The sequence below is a fragment of the Falco rusticolus genome, chromosome 7, assembly GCF_015220075.1.
Source record: "Falco rusticolus isolate bFalRus1 chromosome 7, bFalRus1.pri, whole genome shotgun sequence".
Lineage (NCBI taxonomy): Eukaryota > Metazoa > Chordata > Aves > Falconiformes > Falconidae > Falco > Falco rusticolus.
In genome coordinates, this window is record NC_051193.1 from 23,579,871 (window position 1) to 23,607,140 (window position 27,270).

The window sequence follows — 27,270 nt, forward strand, 5'->3', positions numbered from 1 at the left end:
ATGTAACATAATGATTTTAAGTCACAAGAGTCAAAGGGTTTCAAAAAAGCACCTGGCACAACCTTACAGTGAGTGATGCAAGTAACTCCATGAAATTTCAGTTGCTCATAACTTTGCAAAAGTTGGACCTTTCTACTAGAAATCTTCTATGTATGTGATGTGCCTAATGCTGAGTTTTTGGAAAACACAGGGAACCTGTCTACAGCACTGTAAAATATGATTCATCGCATGATTTTTAACTTGCCTATATGTGCCAGCATCCATAAAGGTAACTGAAAGCCATTACTTTTAAAGCCTTTTCCAGTCTGGTTAGTGAGTAAAAGCTCTAGACACCACTACCTTTCAAAAATGCTCTGAAGAAAAAGTGCAAGGTTAGGAAATGGTTCAAAATCGTACTGACCTGAGTCCTTTCAGTAAGAGGACCTTCACACTGATGTAAAAGACCTTTCTGCACAAGCTCTATGCTTTTGGATGCACCACTGTCAGTGAGCAAACTCCCAGGCTTATTCTCTGATGGTGGTGACATGGCATTTTCTTTGTCACTGTCGCCTTTGGACTTGAGTGAATCTGCAGCTACAGGAGTTTTTGTTGCCAAAGCTGTGGATCGAGATCGAACAGGCCTTCCACGCTGAACTGTTTCCCAGCCCTCTGCATCTTTTCGATCTACAGAAAAAACAAAACACCCCATTCTAAGAAAGGAAGACTTACAAATAGAAGTATTATAAACAACTATTTTATCACAGTATTACACAAGTTGTGTGAGAAAAATTTTCTTTTTAAAAATCAGTACTAAAAAAAAAAAATCAATTAAATATTCTTTAGAAAAGCTTTTTACTTCAAGGATGTTATCAGTTTCACAAACACTGAACAATTCTATTCCTGGGACTTCTGTTACTTGGAGAAGCTAAGCTAGTCATACAAAGCCATGTGAAAAATGGCAACATGTACTTAAGTTTTTCATGCCTATGATGCTATTTCATGAGATGCTCAGCACAACAAAGTAACCACACTTGCTCTTTGCAGCAACAATGATGTTAGAGGTCTTTTGTGAAACTGCTAATCTCTGCAAGTACAGACCTAATTGCACGTCTTAGTAAGGCAAGTTCTGGACAGTACTTGCCACACTATTCTTCCACAAATGTTTTCTTTACTTTTACCATTTGTTTCATCCGGATAATAAAAGTACACTAATCAGTGTCAGCTTTTGGAAAATATCTTTTCCTGGATTCCAAGAAATAGCAAAATACTGGCAAGTGGCAGTGCAAATTGAAGGAGAAAAGAGTGTTTTTCTTCAATTTACTTTGATGACTAAATAGCTGTTAAATACAACTTGCTGATCAACATTTCTGATACCTAACCTTGGTACATACCTGAAAAGTCTTCAAACTTACAACTGTCTGCCTAAAGTATCAGGTCTTAAGTGTGATCAGATTTCTAGAATGTCAAGGTGAACCCCCTTCTCCATATATAACATTTTTGTGGCCAGCAATTCATATCAGCATGTAATCTCCCCATCTTGAAATAACTCTAGGCGATTCTTTTGAGACTTGATGGTACAACTGAATAGTGTGAAAGGTAAGCTCACATGTGGCTATTTGCTGAACAAAAGTTCTTGCTAAAACTCAAGCCCTAACTATGCACAAATTTTCCCATATACTTTTGGCATAAACTATTTTTAGGATCATTCACCTAAAAGGAAAAGTGTGGGAGATTGTTTTTACCTGGAGGAATACAGAATCAAAACCCCAACACTAAATCTCCTGCTTTACAGAGGGGAAAAAAAAAATCTAGAATAGAACAGAAGCTGTATAACCAAATTAATTCTCTGGGTATTTCTAAAGCTTTTTACTAACAAAGACGGACCTGTAGCTCAGGCATGAAGATCAGAGCTCAAACATTAAAGTATAACATAAATATGAACAGGAATGAGTCTACTTGGTTGTCAAAAAATGTAATTTGAAACACCCAAGGGTGGTGAGAGAACTGAATGATCTGTGTATTATGATGAATTGCACATTGCCAACTTAAAAGACTAGCTTAAAACTTGCAGTTCTAGAGTTTTGATTTTTAAAGCAAAATATAAAGTGGTTTTAAAAAAATATAGAAGTGTTACCTTCTCTAAAAATACCAACTGCTTTCAGTAGGAACACATGATGGTTAGGTTATAAGATGTGAACCATCTTTATGGACTGTCAATAACATCTATATGCAAGTCCACACACCCAGAGGGAGATGACAGCGCAAAAGACTTTTTCCTCCTTTCAGAATATGTATGCTTATTTTAAAAGCAATTTACAGTACATAGAAAGGACCTGTCTTAACATTAATTGTCACAGTCAAAAGCCCTTGAGTCTTTTTACATTTCCCTCCAGGGCACATGTTTCTGGCAGCTCTAAAACAAGTACCAACACTTTACACTAGAACGCTGGACTACAAAGCGGCAAAGTGGCAGTCATAGGACTGTCAATAAAAATGAAGATTATTTTAGGTAAAAGATAAAAACATTATACCTACTGGACTAAACGACCTTTACGTGGACTTGAACTGATGTTCAGCTGTTTCAACATCAGCAGTAATCAGTAAACTGGAAATTAGCCTAAACCAGAACTAATGGCACTTTCATACTTTGCTACTCCTGGCATATAGCGTTTCACAAACATTAAGTGCTAACAACTGGGTTCTTTTAATATCTCATGATGAAACACAGCAGCCTAGACCAACGGCTGGTGTAAATCATGAGTCTCCAGTGAATTTGACAGGTTTTACTGAAATTTATCTTAGCTGAGCAGCTCATGCAATAGCTGCATTTACGTAATTATATAATTGTTTACAAACCTTAACACCACTGATAATATGACAAATGCAAAAAGATAATTCAATTTGATATTTTACTGTTGAAATTTTTTACTCTAGAAAACTCACTGTGTATTTTAAAGCAAAGTTCCAAAATTTTGTGTGAATGTCTATAGCTGATCTCTTCAGATTACTGATGGTAACCAGAGACAGCATACCTCTGCAAAATTTTTTTCAATGTTCATTCCTCCTATGTGCACTTGCATAGGCTCCAGTATGCACCACTGATTAAGAGAGGGGAATGGCAGTCAAAAACACACAGATTATAGGTTTTGGTTTACCACAGACTTTCTATCCAACCCCTGTGAGCAACTGTGGCTTTATTTTCATTTCGTCATCTTTATATGGAAAAAATATTATTACCTACAGGATCAAGTGATAAAAACATGTTATTACCCTCTCAGAGACAATCTTATCTCCAACAATGCTATAGGGTATAGGGGTTTAATTCCACAAGAATCACAAACAGATTTACTGCAGAAAGCTCCACACATGCAGCCTGTGTAGAATATGGCCCTGCATCACATGGGACAACAAGGACCAATTCAACCCCTTGTATATCACAGCTGCTCCTACCCCACTGACCTTTGTAATTGGTAGGACTACAAATATTTTGCTGTATATAGCTTGTGATAAAATTTGGCCAAGAAATATCCCTGGCAAGCAACCACTTTACTGCAGCAGACTTCTGGATTGCGATTCTTTTTGCTCATCATTTGCAAAACAAGACTGTTGCAAGATTTCACTTCTTGCTCTGAAAATTGAAGTAAATTCTTACATAAGGCATCTTTTTTACATTAAAAAAAGATCAGGAGATACGCCCTAAAGACAATCTTCGTAAGATCTACATAATAAGAGATACTAATCTTTTACATATCTTGATAATAATTGTACTAATATCTTCTGATATCTTTACTAGTATCTACAGAGGTTAATTCTAAATAAATAAATAAATAATATATATTCTTGCCTGCCTTGTCTAGTTGATTCCTTGTTTCATTGCATATTTCTTAGTACTTCAAAAGAGTAGAATTAATCAGAATGAAATTATTCAGAGCACATCAAAGCCATAATCACACTTACTACCATAGGAATTAAACTTTTAGTAAGAACCATACATGTTCAATTTTTGGTCTGTATTTGTTCACTTCAGATTCATAATAATTACTCAAGACTCATCCAATTATTTTAACAGCACAGAAATACTTGTGTTTGAAAGAATATTGTTTGGTGAATTCTTTAAATGCAAAACAGTTTCTAACGCAAGCATGCATTCAGACTGTTGAAATATTTGTAACCAGTTTAACAGTTTTATGCCATCTGATAGCTAGTTGTGCACAAGAAGTTACTTTTTCATTTTAATTCAACTATCAATTTAGTATTCAGTCATTTCCAGACATGTTTTTAACAAGAAGCTTGCAAACCTAATTACAGTTATTGACATTAGATCACAAAGTTCTTAATCTGAAGCAAATTTAATACTCAGCAGGGCATCACCCCTTCTTCACTTTTTTTCTCCCCAAGTCTGGAATTCTTTTCATATAGCCCAGTAGCCATCTCCACATACTTAGTATCACATGCAGGGTTTGATTACTCCCAGAGTTTTGTTAATGAATAATTCATTTGACTACCTTGATCATTCTCTAGTTTCATTTGAACTTCCCTGTCCCTGCTTGCTCTTGTATTACATGGAAGTGACAAGCCATCTGTTATCTTGAGCCCCTCACAGTCACCACGGCCTTATTCTTTCATAGTTACTCCATCTGGAAAAACTGGCCAGGCAGCCTTACTGGCAACTTTAATAAAATAAATCTAGACAAGTATGTGCAAAACTCTTACGAGTTCTACCTCAGGAGATACATGTCCCTTCTTAAAAATTTACTTGAAAGTAATATCCTACCAACGCCTATTTGACCTTCCCCACTCAGTACTAAACTTCAGTCCCTTTTTGTTTTTTTTTTTTAATCTGAAGTAGTATTTCTGTATTCAAGAGGCACTTTGGAAAACCATGATTACTTGAGAATCTGGAAGCAGATCTAGAAATAAGAACTCAGCTGAAACAGTTACAGAGCAGAAAACGTAAAACCCAGAACAATAAAACAAATCAAACACACAAACAAAAAACCTCAAACCAAAACAGAGAAAAGGTAGTGGTGCAAGAAGTGGTAAATTTACAAATCATAACAAGAGATGGTGAGTTAATAGGCAAGACTTGAGAGATATTAATTGTCGGGCTGCTTTTAATGGTCACTTTAAAATATCAGGGGAGGGTTATATAAAAAAAGAGAACAAATGTAAAATTTACAACAGAAACTGTGCTTAAGAATTTGACAACCCAGTCCAGAATAAACTATCCTTTGCTGTCTGTGGTGACATTCCTGCAATTTGTTCTTGAATATTGAGAAGTTACGCATGCTTCCACAAGATCATGTGCCAGCATGTTTGAGCCCAAATGAGGACAGTAGAGGATTCTATGTCCTGCAAAGTCTGAAGTCTTACCTACATTACAAAGAACATTATTCACAACTATGGGAATGAGTAATTAATACAGGAATTAATACATGATGATGATAATAATAATAACAACAGTAACAATAAAATAATAATACTACATTTCAAGTATGGCAACAGAAAAAAACCCACTGGATATTTCTGAGAAGTTTACATGTTCCTGACTGCCCTTTCTCCTAAGTTATGTAAAAACAATAAACAATTGTTTTAATTGTAAGCACCTACTTCCAGTCTTAATGTACACTCTAAACTTGTATAACCTGTCTCACCTCTTACCATGAGCACCTGGGAATTCATTTCATGCTAGGCTGTTACCTCTGTGTACTACTGTTACTAAACCAATCTTCTCTTGCTGTAAACTGGTCAGACAGTAACAGTAGACTATGCTTCATATTGTAGAAAACACTCAAGCACAAATGACAAAATTATTTTTTTATTAAAATAGCGAGGGTAAGTTTAGTGAGGGAAATTAGGTAAGATGATTTAACCGCATGTAATTATGCATCCAGAAAAAAATAATTTAAAGTAGTATCTGGAAAAATGTATGTTTCCTATCTCCCTAAGGACTTACATTTAGTTAAATTTGGAAATTCCATCAACCGTGAAACAGGAAACTGTATCATACCACTCATTCACTTCACAAAACCATTGTGAGACCTAATGATAATGCTGCTGGGAAACCACTGGAGAAAGTGTTTTAGGGGAATCTTGCCACTGTAAGCCCCAGCTGGGCAAGAGAGCACTCCAGAGGGGCAGGAGGAATCCTCCTTCCCACGAGGCCTCCGTGTACCTAACAGCTGTGAGTGCACGAGCTGGTGAACAGGCAGAGCAGATGATACACAAGCCTCCTATCTGCTTCAATAATGCATGTGAAGAGCCTCTGTGACTCCCTTTGAGTAAACTTCACAGGTTCTCTTATGCTCCAATCAGTGAGGTTAATTCGATTTTACCAAAGTGATCCTAGCCTCCGCACAAAGGATAACATGCTCCTAAAGAGAATTTGATTTGTTAAAAGCATTACAATTCAGTCATGAGAAAATCACTGAAATTCTCCAATGTTGAATTTCAGAGGTAAGAGAGTCTCAAGAATAAACAAAGCCTCTAGAAGGAGTGACTTATTTCTTAAAATGAAATATTTCAAGTCTGAATTGTATAGTACATTTTATTTTGAAAATTGCTGAACACTTATAAGCCAGTAGGTACTACAGGACCTAAGTTGTTTCACTCTTTTTGGTGCTCATCAGATGCAAGCAATGGCCAACAAATCACAGCACCCCAACTCTTCAGCCATTTAAATGCCTAAAACTAACGTAAGGATAAGGTCCTTTTTTTCCCTTTTAGCCTCTTAAAAATACATTATCCATACAGAAATGCAGATCAGTTTTATCCCCTGTGTAACTAATAAAATTCTCCATACGAACAGGAATCCCTAATAAAGGTGTTTTAACAACAGCTTGGAGTCCGTCACTTTAATATGAGCAATAATGAACAGGAAAAGGTTTCGTTATGAGTAGCTTCAACTACTGGCAAAAATTAAAAGTGGAATTACACCTTCAGTTAGCGTTGAAAACAGCGAAACTGCTACTGTTCTCTAACCAGCTTACTGCAACTACAGACAGCAAGATACTCCCTCAAGCAAACAGCATAAATCAATTCCCACTCAATCAATCATTTTTAGAATATGGTTTTGATTGTTCTTTTCTAAGCATAAGACTCGCATTCTACTGAACTCACTTATGTTAAATTGCAAGGCACTTGTACAAGGCATTTTAGTTCCATAGTATACCACAGGTGTCCAAACCACTACATACGACTTCTGTTACTACTAGGTTAAACATACAACTATGTTAAATTAATATATTCTCTTCCAGTAATTTTTCTTTTAAAAAAACCCCAAATTATGAATATTTCTTTTTCATTTCTTTCGGAATATCTTTTTCTACATTCTGCCTGCTGATTTTGCAGAAAGTCATCTGGGACCACACATGAAAAAAATAAATGGAAAAAAAGTATCTCTGAAGACAATCCCAGGGTTTCAGCATGTGCAAATAAACTAACTTTGTAAGCCTAAATGGTAAAGGTTTTTTTTATGTCTACAGCTAAAAAAATCTCTTCTAGAACAAAAGAGCCCGCATCAAGCATTCTCCAAGGAGAATCTTTGGAGAAACAATTCATAACTTTATGTGGCAACTCTTGTCTTCAAAGAAAAAATGACCAGTTGTTACTTGAACACTGTTCTAATAACATCATCTCCCAGGGCACATAAAACCATCTTGAGCTCTTTTACAGATTCCTGGACACATACTATTCTTTATATTGTTAAGCCATTCCAAACTGCACAGTCAGATTGTTAGTTTGTGACCAAAGACCTTTCGTTTCTCAGGGTATTATATACTAGTATTTCAACAGATCAAATTCTAGCTAGTGGAAACACAGTGGAATGTTACCTACGCATAACACAACTTTTTCAATTGAACTATTACAATGTAAGGCTGCATTGATATTTATTTCAATACTTAATTTAAGCATTGTATTTTGCAAAATTACACTTAATTTTTGTTTGAAAATAGGTCATCACACTCTGTTTACACCACACAGTTTGTGAAAATAACTTGCCATTTTTCCGCGATGACTTCTGTACCGGAGGTGGCATAAAGGTTTGTGCTGTTGCTAGCTCAGGACTGGCAGCTTTAATTCCATGATTGGCTTTTACCTTATCAGCCCAACTTACACCAGAAGGAGCCAGGCGTGTTGCAGAAATTGTCACTGCAGGGTTCCTAAATGAAAGTCACAGCTCTTTTTAGCGTCCAATCAAGTAACAGAATGGTTCATTAGAAAACTTTATCAGGACACTTTCTACTTAATCTTGGTGTTCAATGACTCAGGCTGACAGCTAGTTCCAAAAACCTACCTGCCTCCTTTTCTCTTTCCTTAGTTTATAAAAATTAAATTTGTAGTTCTTGAACATTAAAGCCTCAGTAGATTTCTCATCAGTAAAATCCTTTTAAATTCAACTAATGAAAAAAAGTAAATCTAACCACAGAAACAAGGATGTAGCAATAAATCAGCAGGTGGGATGTTCTGGTTTTTGGGTTTGGTGTTGTTGGGTTGTTTTTTTCTATCAGGTAACTATCTCAATAGCCTATTACATGCTCCCAGTCACAGAAAAGTCAGAAGATAGAAAACAGTGTTGCACCTCGACAAAAATCTGCAGGTGAGATTCCTTATGTTTAGTAGTCAATGAAACTAAATTAACAAGCAGCTAAACGCTCAGATTAAAGTTTCTGACATGTTAAATGACAGAAGAAACATGCAACACACTAGTGATGGAAAAACACCACAGGAAACATTCTCTGATACCAAATTTTGAAATCATAGAAGCAAACATATCTTGAGTATTTACAGCCAAATATAACACCTCTTCTTCCTGGGTCCAGCCTATTTCATCAATGACCTGTATAGAATAGGCTACAACCATTACTAATATGGAGTCTAACAAAGCATATGGGCAGGAAGTCAAAAAACGTGCAGGTTTAATTGTAAATGTAGATCAACACAAATCCATAATGTACTTTGTTCCAAGGTGAAGGAAATAAAGGAACAGATCTCTTTTCTATTACCTACTCAGCAAAAATAAATTGTAAATCTAGAAGGCCATTCTATTAACTTTCAGAAAGGTCCAAATAACACTGACCACCCAAACTTTGAATTTCTGGATGGACAGAACTGCAGTGACTGTTTAATTATTTTATTTTGCTTTTTGTAAAAAAATTGTCATTTTCTGCACACGGCTTAAAGTTATATAGGGTTTTGCTCCACTTAAGTGAATGCAAGCAAAATTTTAAATTGCAGAATGGTAATATTCAAGAAGCACATATTCAAGAACTGTCCAATTCTCTTTTGTAACAAGTCATTTTATCTACGACCATACAACTGATTTTTCTTCCAAGCTTTACAACTCATTAAAATAACCCAACAAATGCAGCTGTCTCACTAGCTAAAGCAAATCAAGGACAAAGAAAATGAAATCTTACAAGTTTCAAATAAACAGGTAGAAAAACCCCATATAACTTGACTGTTCACTGACTTTAACCCCACTGAGACATCAGTTTGTCATTATTTCCTGGTTTTATCAAGTCAGCCGTCAAAAAGAACCCTATCAGGAATAATTCCACAAAATATAAAAATGTGGCTGATTGGTTTGTTTGTTTTTAATAATCCCTATTCATCCTATGGGGATGCAATACCACTTCATGGGAGGAAACCAGGAGGAGGCCAAGCCCTGTACCCTAACAGTGCCATACAGACCAGCAAAGAAACTATCAGAACCATGTGGTACAGAACAACTTTGCCTTTTGCATACTCTCCAGTTTGCAGCAATTTACACTGGAAAGTTGTTGTAATTTATTAAACAATCTTTGTGTTTAATAACAAGAGATAGACTTTAATCTTTGTGATACGAATTTCTGAAGTCATTTATGCTTTTGGCATCCAAAGCATTGTATAGTAACAAATTCTACATACTAAGTCTTGAAAAACACTTCTGTCATTTTAAGGTTAGTGTTTAGTCATTTCAGTTAGTATTCCCAATTCCTTTTCGTGAAAAATAATGAACAAAATTTTCCTACTCATCTTCTCTGTAAGTGAATTTACTTATCACAGCCTTCTTGTTACTTCTTCTCAAAATTATTTTCTTTCTGTATTAATACTGTTGGATACTTCTGATTGTTCCCATTTCCAGTTTCTGTACTTTTCCTACTTTTTCTATACTGCTTTTGGGAGAGGTGAAGACAACCAAAAGTACAAGTTGTTCACTATGAATTTCTACAGCGGTACACCACCACCTTCTCTTCTGTCCTCTGTTCCTTTCATAATAATTCCTAGCACACAAAAATTTCCATAGTACCCAGTATGACAAAACCCTTATTTTTTATCGCATTTTCTCAAACACACACAAAATACTCTTATTTGTCTGGCGCTGCCCTGCTTTGAGACACACAAGCAGACTAAGACAGAAGAAAAAGTCTGCAAGTCTGATGGATAGAAAACTCATCTTGTTATTAGCTGCTTTAACACACGCAGTTCGTAATTATCTCCTGCGATGGTGAATAAAACAGCTCCAGCAACAACAGCAACATGTAATTACATTCAAAAAAAGGCTTAGCATAACTTTGTTACGCTGAGCTTCTGTGCTTATATTACTAATAGTAATATTAATAATTAATATTAAATCAATAAATACTAATTAAATATATAAATAGATGAATATATAAATAATTAATAAAATTAAATAAATATTAATATTAAAATATTAATAAAAATAAAAGAGCGCTGATTTCCACCAGACTCTAATTTTTCATTAGACTACTTCTGCATATTTTCTCCCCATCATCATGTATTTAAGCAGATAGCTCTGAAATGTCAGATCGGTATCAATACGCACAAAGAGATCAGCACCACTGGACCAGTATTTCCAAACACACTTTGTAGTATGTTTGTAGAAATATTTGATATTCAAAATTTAAGAGAGCTCAATACTCAGAGGTACTGACCAAATATTCTAATAGTATACCTCAGCTATTTTAACCAATACAAGAGGACATTGTAACCACTTACGAAACAGAATAGCATGTGCTCTAGATGCCAACAAACATGAATGAACTAAAAAACACACCCTGAGAAAGATTTAAATTGGATATGTAATAGGTGCTCTCTAGAACTGAAACAGCACCAGACAGTCCTGCTCTAAACTGGTGTTTATGCAACATTTTTGCTGAACTGCTTTCAAACCACCACCTTTTCACAAGTAAAAGATGCTTTTTTGTAGTACATAACATGCTCTACATTTAAGTGCTATCAGTTTTGCTATTCATCAGAATCATTATCTCACTTTACATTCACTCTTTTTGGCCTATATTTAACTTTTGCATATGCAGTTGGCCATTTGCATTGCATACACTGGCAATTTTAAAATGCCAATTACAGACAGTTCAACCTCTGTTTTGCAGTGGGAAGACATTAAAGTATTAAAATGATAACATGAAATATACTTATTGTATTTTATCTTCAGGTCTTTGGAGCAACCAGTAATTAAATAATTTTTTTTTACTTCATTATATAAGTCCCTGATAAGATTTTCTTTTACAGATTATGCGCTTTTCTTTCATAAATGCAAATAATTGCATATAGGACTTAATAAACAGCAAAATAATATATTGATTACTATAGAAAAATACTATAATCACAAACTCTGCTTCACATGAATCCTTAAGTTAGCGTTAATAAACTTATGATCTGGTTGGTTTCATACCCAAAATTTAAACTTCTTCGAGCATTTGATGTCACACTAATTCTATCTGTTGATGGACTCGGAATCACATGGCGTCCTGGAGACATTTTCTTTACTTCCCAGGCTAATGAAGTAGGTCTGCAAATTCAGGGAAGAGAAATTTTAAAATAAAATTTGCAATAACTATTCTTCTACCACCTTAAAGGAAAAACAGCACCAACAAATGCAGTGAAGTATTAATGAATACTCTTGAATTTAATCGTACATCTTAGCAATTGTTTTTACATCAACTCCAAGACATATTAGCCAGACCCATATAAAAAATAATGCATACTCTCAAGACTACAATGCTAATTTAAATGTCAGTGTGGGACCAAACATCAAACCAAGCAGTTACAAGGAAGGGATTAGGCGTAGGACTGGAAATATCCTCTAGTTCAAGTGACAATAGCAATGCACATAAAAGGCCACAGTCATTTAAGGTATCCTAAGCTTTCTCACTCTGGGGAACAGAGTGTTCAGTGCAGTTCAAATGCTGCTTTGGTTAATACAGGTATCAAATACCTCCAGTACACAGAAAACTTTAGAACTAACCAAATGGATCACCATCTACTCCTCCTATTATTCTACTGACATACAAACTTTGTCAGCAATAACATTTACTGATAAATGTATACTTGCAAAGATAACTGAACAGGCTGACTTAAGTTAACTGCCACCAACCTAAAAAGTTCTCATCCAAACACAGTTTGAAGCAGAAGCCAGGATTGCAGTTTCATCATGCATCCCTTTGAAGCTGATGCGATTTTTTTCATTTTTAACTCTTACTCCTGAAGCTGATTACATGAAAATTACAACTGGCAATTAAAAACAAAACCAAACTTGTAGAACCCAGTGCTGGTGAAGACATTCTAAAAAGCACTTACATAAATTATTTTTAACTGGTTCCAGTCCAACTGGCAGGATTAACAACCCATAACCAACTAATAAAACACTGTCACATTTAGTCTACTTTTTGTCTCTACCTAGGCAGATGTGTGACTGAACTCACTACCTAGCAAAGGAAAACAGAAGTCCACACATAGTACAGGTCTCCCATACTTTACAGGCACAAATGAAACCTTACTTCTCACTTACCTCTCAAAGCTAAAACTTAGGCACCAAGGCACAAATTCAACACCAGGCACAAACTGAAATGATGTGATCAGTTTTACCTTTCTGATACTGTATTTTCAAACTCTTTACCATTTCCAGCACAGCTGTTCACTGGTAACACTACCAGGGAGGATAAAATCCCCTCTATGTCCTCACATCAATTCTGCCCCCAAAAGGAAAATTTCATTCCTGATGCCCCAGAGCAAGTATTAAAATTGGTTCCATTTGCTGAATCTCTGCTACAGAATGAAGTTTACTATGTGTCAATGTTTGGATGCAGATTAAAAAAAATATAAATCTAATTACCTGTTTTGAGCATCAGCTTTTTCTAGCTTCTCCTGTAGCTGTATCCAGTCAATCAGTGCTTTGAAGTCCCTTACATAGTTATCAAGCATCATCAGGACTTCCTGGAAAGCAACCATTACATCAACCTTTGTATTTAAAACAATTCCCCCACTCAATAAAGGAACTGAAAAGAAAATAAGAAATTTACTAATCTTCACCCTCTTACAAAAATAAAACCAAGAAAAACCTTGAATACAAAAATGCCCAAATAGTTAAATTTTTATGTGAAAAAACACTAAAACATTTATCCTATCAAAAAATGTGCACATTTTCTAAGATCTCGGCAAGCATCAATGTCTCAGGACAAAACAGCAAAATTTGGCAAGAAAATAATTCTGAACATACAGCAGTATCAGTTTCAGGATTTTGTCAGAGTTATCTTTTCAAATATGCTAGACATACTTCATCAAATGAAGCAAAACTGCCTGTAAAACCTGATAGACCTGCGGGAGACTAAAAATGTCATGATTAATCTGTTTGTGAAGTAAAAATACACAAAAATACACAAAGGCAACTGCATCAGATGGAGCGAATTCCTTCTGGAGAATCCTGGGATCCCTGCGTTACTAAAGATAAGTTCTTATGCCTCCGAAGTTCAGCAAACCATATCCTGTTCCTACAGACTTTCAAGTGCGCAGAGCTTTCAAATGATGTCTGCTTGTACATGTCCAGATTAATGACAGACCTTCTATTGTCATGCGAGATCATCAACACTACTGTACCAACAAATACCGGCCCAGTTTTTAATCAAAAAGACTCTCATGATGGTATTTTGAATGGAAAAAGAGAAAGTAGCATTACACTTGGGTTTATAAAATCAAGTTTGACATAAACTTACTGGCAAACAAACAAGGTAAGATGCAAGATGCAAAGTTCACATTCTCTTCTCTGATTAGCACAGCTTAACAAGTGAAAAAGTTGCTAACTGCACATTCTCACCTATGTAGTAATTACGTGTCCAGACTCCAATACCCAGATTATACTTCTTGACCATCACAAACCAAGTAATTTGTTACCATTTTTAAAAGTACTTTTAAATGACATAGTTATCTAAGAATTTATGCATTTTTACATGAATTACTGAACAATGTAGTCTTGAACATACTTTATGACTTGAAAGATTTACACATTATCATAAAAAAACCTCAACTGGGATGGATTTTAAGAGCAATCTAGTCCATCCCATACTTCCTGGGTAGGATTAAGCACACACTGTCAGAAATTATGTGGGCATGCTGGAGCTTTACTCAAAATATTGCAGATCTTGATTAACTAGTTAGAATCTTGCAAATTATGTGTTGGTCTTAAATAAAATTAACTGTTATGAAAAGACGTATAAAATTAACTTGACTTCACATCCTATCAGGAAGAAATTCATACATAAAATGCCAGTGGCTAAACAGCAGGAAACTAAAAGACTTCTCATAAAAATATCCTTAACTTTCAGGAATTACTGACTGTACGTACTGATTTCCGGTTTGCTCAAATGTACAAGTGTAGTAACTACAGTAAGGTCAAGTTACATACAGAAACAATAAAAAATCAGAAGGTAAGTTGGAATCCTGCAGTCTTTAATCAGACAATACTGCCATTTTTTTCACAGGAAGGCAGAGCAAAAGACCTTATGATTAAACTCTTAGCTTTGCTCCCTGAGCAAACTACGGTTATCTACTGTCACAGGTAGAGAAAAGAGCAATTGTTTACCATGCGTGAAGCTAGGAAATCACTTATACTTCACACAAACTCAGAAATCATTTACCGAATGTGACAAAAAACACACAGACCACCACAGCCACCAGACATAACACACATCCTCAGCAGAGCTGGTATCACCCAACAAAGCACATTAATACATTTCTAAAGGAGAGGGTTTGAGACAACATCAAGCAGAAATAGAAGCTTTCATAACTACTCTTTCAAAAACCAAAAAAAAATGTATACAGTACTCTACGATGACAAAGCTGCAAAATCATAAAAATCCATATATGAAACTTGCATTCTATGAAAACTTACATTGGCTTCACATGCAGAGTTTAAAATACAGACATCATTTTATGGTATAATGAAAAACACTAATGAGAAAGTATTGCTGTTTTGCAAAATCTTTAGTAGGTCAAAGTCATTCCTGCTAGTATTAAGAGAAATTTTCTGCTCAAAGCAAGTAATTATTACTTAGAAATATCTTGGGAACAATTACAAATGAAAATGTATTGGTCCTTAAGTATATTTTAACATTTTAACAGTAAAACTTTCAACACTGAAAACAGTAAAAACACTCCACTACAATACAGGTGACAAATGCACATTTTTGTAACATCACGTCTCATTCATCTTTAATTTTAATTGTCCTTTTAATAGAAAAAGGACCTCTAATGTATGCAAAATGCTTTATCATGTAAAATTATACGGATGATTATTCATTTTAACACAAATGCATGTTTGAAATTCAGCTTCAGTTTTCACAGAAGTATCCTTTCAACTAGCATGTATGACAGATCTAGAGCATATGCTGGTTGCTGTAAGGGAAAAGTCACAAGAAAGTCAAACACAAGGCAAATCAAACAGAATACCACTGATGTAGAAGTTGTTCTTTGTTTGGAAATACTCCACAAAAGAGCTAACAAAATCTTTCTTACAGGGCAGTTAGTTTACAGCACCAAAATAATTCTTAAGTAAAGTCTGCTGCAAGAAATGAACAATTCAAGTATTTTAGCCAGTTCTTTTTTCATGTTCACTAATAAAATTTCAGCTTTCTAATTCAATTCATGTCCATTTAAGTTAGCCCATACTAAGTTGTGCTGACTGTTAGTAACAATAAGAGCATAGAAAGCAAAATCTAATTCTGAATCATTTACTTTTCAAGTCTGCCACTGAGATAGTCCTAAAAAAAAAAAAAAAATCTGAATATGAGTAATATTCCTGAGGTTCACTGGCACAGGAAAAAAAATACAATAAATGGCTTAACCTATTTTAAGGAATGTTTAGCTACACATTATCAGAAATGATCAGAGCAGAACCATGCAGCTGTAACCCGAGTCATGTTTTACGAACAAGGGAATACAAACAAGACAAGCAGCTGGAGCGGCCCCATATTCACTGATGCACATCTTTCTCCTTAAAGCTATGAGGGCCATTTTGTCAGGCAGGATGAAGCAGAACAAAAGTGGCTCTGAAAGCGTCGTTACAGGCATCCAGATAACTACATATAGATGCACAGCTAAAATTACCAATTAGTTTACCAATTGGCTGCAACGGATTCGATTGGTTTGTAATTAATTCTAGTTACTGGCGCGTACAGCAGGACGGTTGGCGCCATCCCTTTGTCCTAGTGACACACAATACTGGCGTGCAGGGCTCTGGGGTCCTGGACATCAATACAGCTCTCTAGCTCACCTACGATACCGAGTGTAGCAGATATACCCTGTGGTGCTGAAGCAGTGGAAACTTGCACCACTTGAGAAGGTGCTGACAAAAAGGAACCTTTATGGGGTAGACTAGGGCTGCACTAGAGTCAAAACAATTTTAAATCCCATTATTTTTCAAGGTCATATCCATCCCATACTGTTTTTAAAGAGCCAGCGCAACTGAAAAAGAAAGCAATACTGTTATAAAGCAACACTGAAAGGGAAATCTGTGACATAAAACTAAAACCACTCACAATACAGCTCCTGTTTCTTTCTCCCCTCTATTCTGTGATCAATACTCCTGCATGTCAAACAGTGCTGTGCTTTTCCTTCTTTCCTCCAGCTCTCAGTCATTACTTTGGTTTCTATGTATTTATCTCAAAGAGGTACTTCTTGTCTCTTCAATTGGTTGACCATATCAGTTAGTCTGCAATCAACCAGAACATCTGATATATATATATATAGTAGCTACATCAGAATAATCCTGTATTCCTGAATCCGGACAATCTTAACTTGGGTCCTAGATAGGCCTGTTATAATCCTTAAAAACAGAAGTTCACTTTTTTTGGAAATCCCAACATGCCTTTGAAATGTCATCTTCCCCATTTATTCTCCCATTCTCAGAAAAGGAGCAGGAAAACAGGGAAGCATGGAAGATGGTAGAATTTGAAGGTTCCCGCAACTCAAAACAGTAGAATGCATGTCAGAGAAGCTAACTCAGTCAATACACCTATACTTTAATTTATTCTCAAGGCTAGAAATGTATGGTTTATTTTACATTGTTCCATTATCTATACTAAATATGTTAGATTATGTATTTACCAAAACAAACTCAATTTTCTTGCCCTGGAGTACATTTTTAACAGACAACCTAAGTAGTTCTTTGCCCCTTTATGTTTTTAAGGTTAACTGGGTGTTTCAGTAACTTGACATGAAAATTGCTTAAAAAAAATTTCCTCGTTGCTTTTTTCATACAGTTGAATTATAAGCACTTTAAGCCAGCTCTGGGTTAGGTTAAACAAAGATGATTGCCAAGGCGGTTCTTACAACTTTGGGAAAGGATAAAAGGAAGCAGCTCCTCTAGCCAAATGACTCTCATTATACCAACTTCAGTACATGGTAGATACTATTTATTACCAAAAAAAAAAAAAAGAAAACTATAAAACAGATGCAGAGAAGAAGAAAACAGAATAATTTTCCAGTAGCAAAAGTTCTTCCCATTGGTATGCCTTTTTTAAATGCTCTCACCCTGACCTTGCACAAGCCACTAAGCAGCAAACACGATGAAGTTGCAGAACACATGACCTCTTAGATCCAAGTATTCAATACACTGCATATGGCCTCAGCTTGTTCCTCATTGTTTCACCTACAACATGACAGCCGTAACCCACTACCTGCCAAGGATTTGCTCTTGAGAAGCCTAACTATTACCAAAGTAAATTTTCTCCATAAGAATGAATGCAGTGGTCAGGGGGCACATGCAGGGACTTAATCACACAGTTATTATTATTTTTTATATATACACATATATATGCATACACACACGATGTGAAAGATGGAGAGGCAGGAACAGGATTATCCAGACTGCCAACCAGAAGAGATGCCAGCTCTTCAGTATCTGGCTTTTTAGAATAATTACCATTCTGAAAGATCTCATCCATTTCCACCTGTGAGATTGAATGCCCAATCATTACCCCATTTTCCTGTCCTTCACTGCTGACTCATCTGCGGAAGATGACAACAATTAAAATGTAAATGCCCCAAAAGAGGCAGAAGAACACTCACAGAAGAGATTTTCACTTGGCATTGACTGCCACAATACGGCCACAGCGTATTTATTTAGAAAGAGGCATAAACATATTTTTCCTAAATAACCCCAAATTCAGAAATAGAAGATGTATTTTTAAAGTGAGTGGTAAGTGGCAGCCTAGCATACTTCTGACATATCCCAACCACTGAATTAGACCTCAAACAACCTGAATATAATAAAACCCTACAGATCTGAAAGACCGCCTTATGAGAAACACAGAAAAGTAATTATACATGTTCCAGTATCTTAATCATTCACTTAGCCTTTCAGGGAAACTCATCATCACCTTGGTTTTACTAAATAAAAAGAAAATAGATGCAGTCACAGAGTTTATCCCATGCTGAAATTCTCCTCCTAACTGGAAATATTCTAGAGGCTCAAATAATGAAGACACCAATACAACAAGGCATTAATGCTCAAAATGTTACAAAATTGATAGAACACACTTAATAGAGAACACTAGTGGGGAAATAATTAGCAATTAAAAGAATTTGGATGTAAAAACACAAAGGATGCTGAATATACCTTAATTAAAAAACACTTAACAGATTTTGCAGTTTGGGTTGTTTTGGTTTTGGGTGGTTTTTTTTTAATTCCTTTGGAAAGCCATGATTTTTTTCACACAGAGACCCAGAGGAATCCAGCACATTGGAACAAGACTAATGCTTCTAAACAAAATATTTAGAGGCCTGTGCTGAGGAAAAAATTACTTCATAAGCCTTCTTGGGATACCTTTCTTAGGGTTTGTAGCACTACAAGGGGGTAAGTGACATTCACATAAAAAAAATAATGTCTCCCAAAAAGTCTTATGTATCAAAACCAGATTCTGTATTTTTTACCTCCCTCAAACCAGGTACTTTTCACATTTGTAAAAATGAAAAAATAGGGGGGGGGGGGGATCAAAACTTATCCTCCAAAAAAAGTAACATGGGACAGAGTTGAACTGGCTCCTATCAGTGGAAATAGGATCAAGATCCTGTTCGGGTCAGCTTGGCCATTACATTAAATTGTTGCAGATTTGCTTTTCAATGAGGTTAGGAAAATCATGTTTTCTACTTTCAGCTCCAACACGTGTAGACACAGTTTTATTTTCTTGGCTGTCTTAAAAGCCAGTAATCAGCCTGGATGACCATGAGTGTCAGTCTGCACGCAGAGGTTGAAATCATTAGAATTAGTGCGCCCAGAACCAAAAGCAGCCCTCACAAGACATGCTCAGCAAAAGACTCTAATGACCTAAGTTCCTCTCTCCTTCTGGGAGGCCTTTGATCTACTCAAACCCTCTCACAGGTATCACCCTGATTGGAAGCTTAACAAAAGTTGTTTCAGCTGGTTCTTTCTCTTAACACCACCACACATTGTGACAAATCTTTTAAGGGAAAGGCTTTACCCACCTCTTTAGAGTATCTTGTGCTGTCCATAAGACTCAGCACAACAGAACTTAATTGCTGAATTTTCCATTTTGTAACAGGGAATAAGAATCTCAAGCAGAACGAAACTGTTTTCACTGAACTATACTCAAGGCAGATCAACTTCAGAATGCATCTGTAAGCTTTAAAACAAGGAGAGAAACTACCCTTGCCAAAACCTTATAGAAATGTAAGTAATGCTAGAAAATGCAGAAAAATACCCAAAGATGAAATTTGAAGTAGTCTGAGGTTCTTCTAGACTTACTGTATCCTTAGCTGCTGAATCCAGTTGCTCAAACTCTTGTCAGTTTTATGTGTAGTGTGTTGTTTCTTTGTTATATATACACAGACACATATATAAATAAACTCAGTTGCTGAGACACCTGAAGACCACAAAACAGCAGCAGCAGACACATTTCTCTGCTGCATTAACCACAATTCCATTGGCCAAAACTGACTATATAATTTGCCTTCTTCCATCTAAAAATAATTTTGGGCTTAATTCCTTTTAGAAAACAGAGTTTTAAAGGCATTATTTCTTTTCTGCCTAAGCTCAACACCCAAACCTAGAAAATACTAGGCAGTAAAATATTCATATAAATATCAGACACACAGAAACCTAGCTAATGTATAGTATATCCATACAGTTTGCAGTTTGAAATGCTGAAGGTTATAGCCAAATCTATTAGACTATAGCTAATCTCTATCACTATTGCACAAACTGATTTATGGACAGTAAGATGATGCTTAAACTTGCGAACTCTTTATTTTACAAATAATTCAACCATGTTCATTGTATCTTTATATACAAAGTATCAAAGCCACATCTATATACTTGATTTGAGAGTTCTCAATTCCAGATCAATAGCAAAATAGCAACTTCAGCAGTTCCCAAAGCTGAGTGAAAATACACACAACCACCGATCCTCTTACACACATTTCCACTGTTTGTATCCTTACCTCAACCCTTTTGTCTCTATTTCAACCACAACCAGCCACTAGAGCCCTTTCTGATTTGGGAGCATCAAACATTATCTTCAGTGACAATGTAATCAATAAAACTATACCAACTTGTAAGAATACAATAGAGCAAAACATTAAAAAAAACAACACAAAAACCCACCAGAACTTTTATACCAGGTTAATCTGAAGGTTTTAAATACCAGAAGTTGTCATGTTTCATTTTCACACAGGTCTTCTTTTAAGACAATCTTTATACAACTAAGATGTTTAAATAGAAGAGCACATGTCCATTTGACCAAGACATAAGTTTGAGGAGAGATCACTTTAAAAGTTGAAATTAAGGAAGTTTTTGATAACATGGATTTATCTTAACAGAAATAATTTTTCAAACCCCCACTTAAACAAAGGAAAAGTTAGCAGTTTAACCATTTTGGTTGCTTATTTAGTATTATTTCCCACATATGTCCTGTAGTAAAAATAAAAATGGTACTTCATGAAAAAAGCTAACAAAGATACTCTGTCAAATGAGTATGAGAAATAAACAAGGCAATGTGGAATTCCCATTTATCAAAATCCTCTCAATTCTTCAGGTATAGCAGAAATACATTAATCCATTTTCAAATGAGCTGATGTCTGTTACTATACCTTGTAACACTTTAACCACTTGATCTTTTTCTATGTAGTATAATAAATTTACAAAAAAGAACATAAAAGCACAGTTAATCCATTCTCATTTTTAGCATGAGCTTTAGTAAACATTTATTATAAATGGATTTTTCATCTTAAAATTAAAATATCCAGAAGACCAGTACTGTCATACATACAAATGGAAAAAGCTAAGAACTCCTCCTGCTCAAAGAGAAATAATAAATAAAAACAACAAACAAACAAAAACACCACAACAAACCACTAAGCAAAAAAAGCCTAAGAGATTCTGCACATTGTGGATCTAGTGGAGCCTGTTTTCCCATTATGTCCTTACTGATTCCTCTTGTGCCAGAAATGACACAATGACATGTGCTTCAATTAATTCTTATTTAAAACAAAAAAAAAAAAATCCTCACTCAAACAAGAAACAACCACATACACAATCCCTCTTCCCTCAGTACATTTATCTTCTCTTGTTTCTCTGAATTCCCTGGTTTAATAAAGATTGACACAATTTTTTCTGCAATGTGAACCTTAACAGAACATCAGCTTTCAAGCTAGTCACATACTCCCACCATGAAATCTATGACCACCAAGTTAATTTAATTTGGTCCACTGATATTAAAAGTTATGGCAGGGATGACCGAAAAATCATGACTATGTAAGGACAGACAAGACATGGCATGACTGCATTAAACCTGGCCTCCTAAGTCCAAAACCCAAAGAACTACACACATTACAGATGTTATTTTCCTGCCAAGGAAGCTTAACATATTTTGCCATGCCACATCTACATTACTGATATTCTACTGATGACAGCAGTTAGGGAGGTATCTCATTAGACCAGACAGAATTCATATTATGCCTCATACTACGCTGTTATTCACATATGCCTCATTCAGAGGCATAAAATCACTTTGCATCCTCCCAATCCTCCACATTCAAGTGGTCGGAGCCACCCCTGGAGTAACACAGAACCTTGCTACAGCCATCTTTCTTGCAACAGTGGACACCCAAGCTGACATCAACAGGGAATCTAGACTCTGTTCATTGCTTTAACATTTCCAAGTAGCAAGAAAAGGCATGACCAGAAGATCTTGCAAGATTGACCAAGCATGATCAGAACAGTCAAGACAAAGGATGAAACCTGCTGCTTGGGAGTAACATGACAGCAATGTATACAGGACTACCAAAGCCAAGGCACTAAAACAAGTGTGTGTTTTAGATAAATTATGATTATTTGCCTGAACTGAGTTACAAATGGACAGATTGTAAAGATCTGAGTGACTGAGTGAAGCTATTTTTAAGGCAGGACATAGCCCTTCTACTAAGCTATATGAACTCTTGAAACAGCATCAAATGAGTGCTTCTTAACAAATACTGCTTGCCAAATGAACTCCGAGACTAGATCACGATTTTAATTTATGAACTCCTAAAAGGTTGGGGTACTACAATACGCACTTTCTATATATTCCAAAATATGAAGGCTATACTTAGACAAGGTATTTCATTTGATGGAGAACAGCAAGCACTGGCTTTTCAGGATCAGAGGTGAGGAAGACACAGTTTCCACAAGCATCTGTTTGTGGTTCGTGATCACAAATAATCCATCCAAATTCAAAACTACATCCACACTAACATGTTTAATCATTCCCTAGTTGAAGTATGTAGTACCAAAAATGTTATATGCTTATCTATTAAGACTTACTTAAAGCAGTCACTTCAGAAGACAGCAGTTACGATATTCTGCTGTAACTCATTAGCTAGAACACATTGACAACTCTACCTCTAGCAGAAACCAGACTGGATCTGTCAACAATAGCCACCCCAAAATAAATAATGATAATCAATAGCGTTGATAGAAGTGAAACATCAGTAAAAATAATGTGCCAGACTAAACAGTTTTATACTTCATAGCTTAATTAACAGAAATTTTAGTGATTTATCAAGAGTGATAATCATCATTTAACAGTAACATTTGAAAGAAACTCTCGCAAACAAAAGACCGTAAAACAAACACATATTCCAGCTACTCAGGTAAAGCACTTTTTTGTGCTGAGAAAAAGGATCTTTTAAAATATAAAAGCAACACGAATGTTATGTAAGTTTTACAACATATGACATTGAACTCCCCTGTTTACTCAATTTTTGTTTTTTCCACCTCTTGTTTTACAAACAAGTAATCTGATACACATGGATACATACATCATTGTCAAGCATCTACTGAAACGAAGACTTTTCAATTAGGCTATGTAGTATCTCCATCCAAGAACAGATCAAGTAGCACAATTCAAATGCTGAATGATATCTAACCCCAAAATATGTGATAAAGATACAAATACGCTTCTGTTCTAGTTTAAAATGGTAATCTAATTACCATGCAAGGCTGACTGATTTTCTTAAACCAAAAAAAATTCTCCAGAGAAGTTCCCTGAGCAGGAAGACAGTTCAGTAACAACATGTTAAACTGCGTTTAGACCAATCAGCAATTTGGAATCCTCTAGCTACTGTTCAGTTTTCAAACCTGCGTTCAATGAAACATATTTGCATGTTAATCTCAGAGTCAATTTGGCCATGTCTGATTACAGCATAGAACTAGATGCAGATTGTAAGAAAAAAATTCACTTAAATTGATATATGTGATTTTTTACAGTGATTAGATAATCATTTCCAGAATGTGTTGAGTTTTTAGCCATGTTTAATATGAAAACATAAGTCCTATCTTTAACGTTTCAAATTCATTCTTCTGGCTTCTCTTAAGGCTTGCAATAAATTCAATTTCTAAAGAATGAGTGATTTTTATTAAATGACACTGGTCTTTCTATGGCTCACGAAATGTAGAACAGATGCACAAGCTATTACAAACACAGGTTATTCAAAACTAGGAAGCTTGCCTTACAGTGACATCCCAACCAGACATTGTTTACACTTGACCACCAATCACTTTCTTAGCATCACAGAGAGAATTAGTTGAATAACTATCACTGCAAAAAGGGAGCAATGTATAATTAAGCCACTTGACAGGAAGCAAACGAATGTGAAAAAGGCGGAATCACAACAGTGCCACCTACAGTAAAGAACATTAACATTAGAGGGGAAAAAAATTGCGTTCAATCAGAAAATTTAACAAAATCAGAACTCAATAAGCAAAAACTGATTTAAAAGCTGAAATATAATAACATTATATACATCCCTACAAGATTTATACATTTAAAAAATTAGTCACTGCCTAAAATGAACGCATCTTCTTAAAGCTGCCATCAGTTTTCCTATTTACAAGCCCTCACTAAATACAAATCAAACAGTAACATGTTTCTGAGACACTATTTCCTCATTTGGCTTTCCTGTAAAGTATTAAAAAAGCATAATAAGAGACATGTGACAACAAGCAAAGAACAGCTGAAGACTTACCTTGCATTCTACCACACTCTGATCCGATTCACATGTAACATAGATTTCATCAACTGCCCGTCTGAGATTGTCAAATAGAAATGCCCAGTATCGAGCTCGCAGATCAACTTTTCGAGGCTGTCTTGTTTTTGTTGGGCTTTTGTCAAAGGTTTTATCTCCAGCTGCTGCTGCTGTTAATTTACAGTCTATGGTAGTGCTCTGAAAAAACAAGATACAACGGAAAAGGAAAATAAAAAACCAGAAGTTTGGTAAGGGGTTGGGTTTCTGTGCAATACATATTTTTTTCAATATATTCAAACATCTGTAAACAAGACATTTTTAACTGAAAACTTGACTTGAGCTTTTTAAAACACGCTTTCTTACCTTAAATACGAGCGGCAGCTATGTAGAACCGGAATATGTTTCTTTGACATTTATAACCAAATATTCACAATGCACAACAGTACAATATATTCTGCCTCTTAGCACATTGGAAAGTTACATTTTCTAATGCAATATCCTGTATAACTTACTCTGACAAGTATGGGCATCCAGAGATGAAAATCACATTTTACTAATAATTATACTACAAATATTCCATCACCAAGTTATTACATACAACTTTATTGCTTATTAAACCCTCATCCTAATACATGAGCATTAATGTCAGTGAAATGCTGATGTGGCTAGCCCTTTGATCAGTATGTTATGGCTACACTGCAGAGGAGATGCCAGCAAGCACTGAATTAGCTACGAAAGGAAGCTTTCACACTTCAGACTACTTGTACTGAGATTTCCATTCACCATATTGTTAACATCACAAGCTCAGTTCAACCCAATATAAGTGCTGTGCCAATGAATCAAGTTGCTCCTAGTTACACTGAGTCTGAAAGTGCCCTGATGCTGTTTTAAGTTGTAGTTTAACAGCTTTAACTAGAAGAAATCTGTTTTGATTTTTAGAGTTAATTATGCAGGCTAACTAATCTAGCACTGCTTTGCTGCACAGATGCAAGGACTACCAATACGCTAAATGTGATGTGAGCAGAGGCAGAGTATCTGTCTCCACAAATGCTGGCATAGAGAGGGATCACTATGTACCTATGCCACCTCTTTGGTGGCGTTCTGGTTTCAGCTGGGATAGAGTTAATTTTCTTCTTAGTAGCTTGTGCAGTGCAGTTTTGGATTTGGTGTGAGAATACTGTTGATAACACGCTGGTGTTTTTAGCTGTTGCTAAGTAATGTTTATACTAAGTCAAGGACTCTTCAGTTTCTTAGGCCCTGCCAGCCGGAGGGCTGGAGGGGCACAAGGAACTGGGAGGGGACACAGCCAGGACAGCTGACCTGAACTAGCCAAGGGGATATTCCATACCATGGGATGTCATGCTCAGTATATAAACCAGGAGTAGCTGGCCAAGGCCTGCAGATCGCTTCCTGGGGAGTGGCTGGGCATGGGCCAGCAGGTGGTGAGCAACTGTATTGTGCATCACACTTGGGGCTTTTTTCTCTCCATTCCTCCCCTTGGATTTCAATCCTCTCCCCTTCTCCCTCCCTTTCATTACTCTTATTATTGACGGGTATTTTATTTCAGTTATTAAATTGTTCTTATCTCAGTCCTAAAGCTTTACCTTTTCCCCTGATTTCCCTTCCCATCCCTCTAGGGGCAGGGAGGTGAGCAAGCAAGCAGTTGTGTGGCACTTATTGCTGGCTGGGGTTAAAGCACAAGTTATGTACCTGCTGACCTTGTGCATCCAGCTCAGTCGCTCACATGGGGATACGTATCTCCTGACAGAGAGAGACTGTCACTCATCTGCACCGGATATTGCAAAGGATTCTGAAGCACGCCTATTGGGCTGAAAATACCAGATCAGCACTTGGTCCCATGACACTGTCATTGTTAAACTTTAAAATCTCTCCCACAGCAAAAAAAAAAAAAAACAAACAGAAAATCCTGCTACCATGCCAGACTTCTATAAGCTTCTGCATTCCATAGTAGCCAGGCAGATAAGGACCTCCAGTAAACCCAAAGTAATGGCCAAATGTGTGCCATTTTGTGATGGAGATATTAGCTACATGCTATTATAGTCTGGGGTTTGAGGGTTTTTTTCATTGATGCGTTCATTTTAATAGCACCTTTAATGCAGTTTTGATGCATTGGTCCACTGTGGCATAGATCTCCCGAAAATCAGTTCTTACTGGAATACACTTGTAGGGATTACTGCAAAATTCCACTCTAAAAACTCTACTTTTTTGACAGAATAAAAACAATCAAAACCAACACTGCACAGAAGGCAATAAGCAGAGTTTATAACTACAATACCTAATCACTAACCAGAAATCACAGAACAACTGACTGGGATTCAAGCCTTTTTGTCCCTTATGTAAAAAGCTGGGAAACGTTTAGTGTCAAAAGATTAGTTTAATGGCAGGTAAGCTTATACTTGGAGAAAGAGAATTCTTACAGAGAAGTCATTTTAGACTGTAGGCAATACAGAGTAA

General features: G+C 36.0%; 1 protein-coding gene across 5 annotated transcripts in view; it reads right to left on the bottom strand.

The window, feature by feature from the left end:
* SCAPER (S-phase cyclin A associated protein in the ER) overlaps positions 1–27,270 on the bottom strand; it is a 165,846-nt gene that overhangs the window by 123,107 nt on the left and 15,469 nt on the right. For all 5 annotated transcript variants that reach the window (XM_037393738.1, XM_037393734.1, XM_037393735.1 and 2 more), the window contains 5 exons: positions 24,796–24,993; positions 13,115–13,215; positions 11,675–11,791; positions 7,981–8,141; positions 401–663 (listed from right to left, as the gene is read on the bottom strand). In XM_037393738.1, coding sequence (XP_037249635.1) covers positions 401–663; positions 7,981–8,141; positions 11,675–11,791; positions 13,115–13,215; positions 24,796–24,993 — 840 coding nt within the window. The remainder of the gene's footprint in view (positions 1–400; positions 664–7,980; positions 8,142–11,674; positions 11,792–13,114; positions 13,216–24,795; positions 24,994–27,270) is intronic.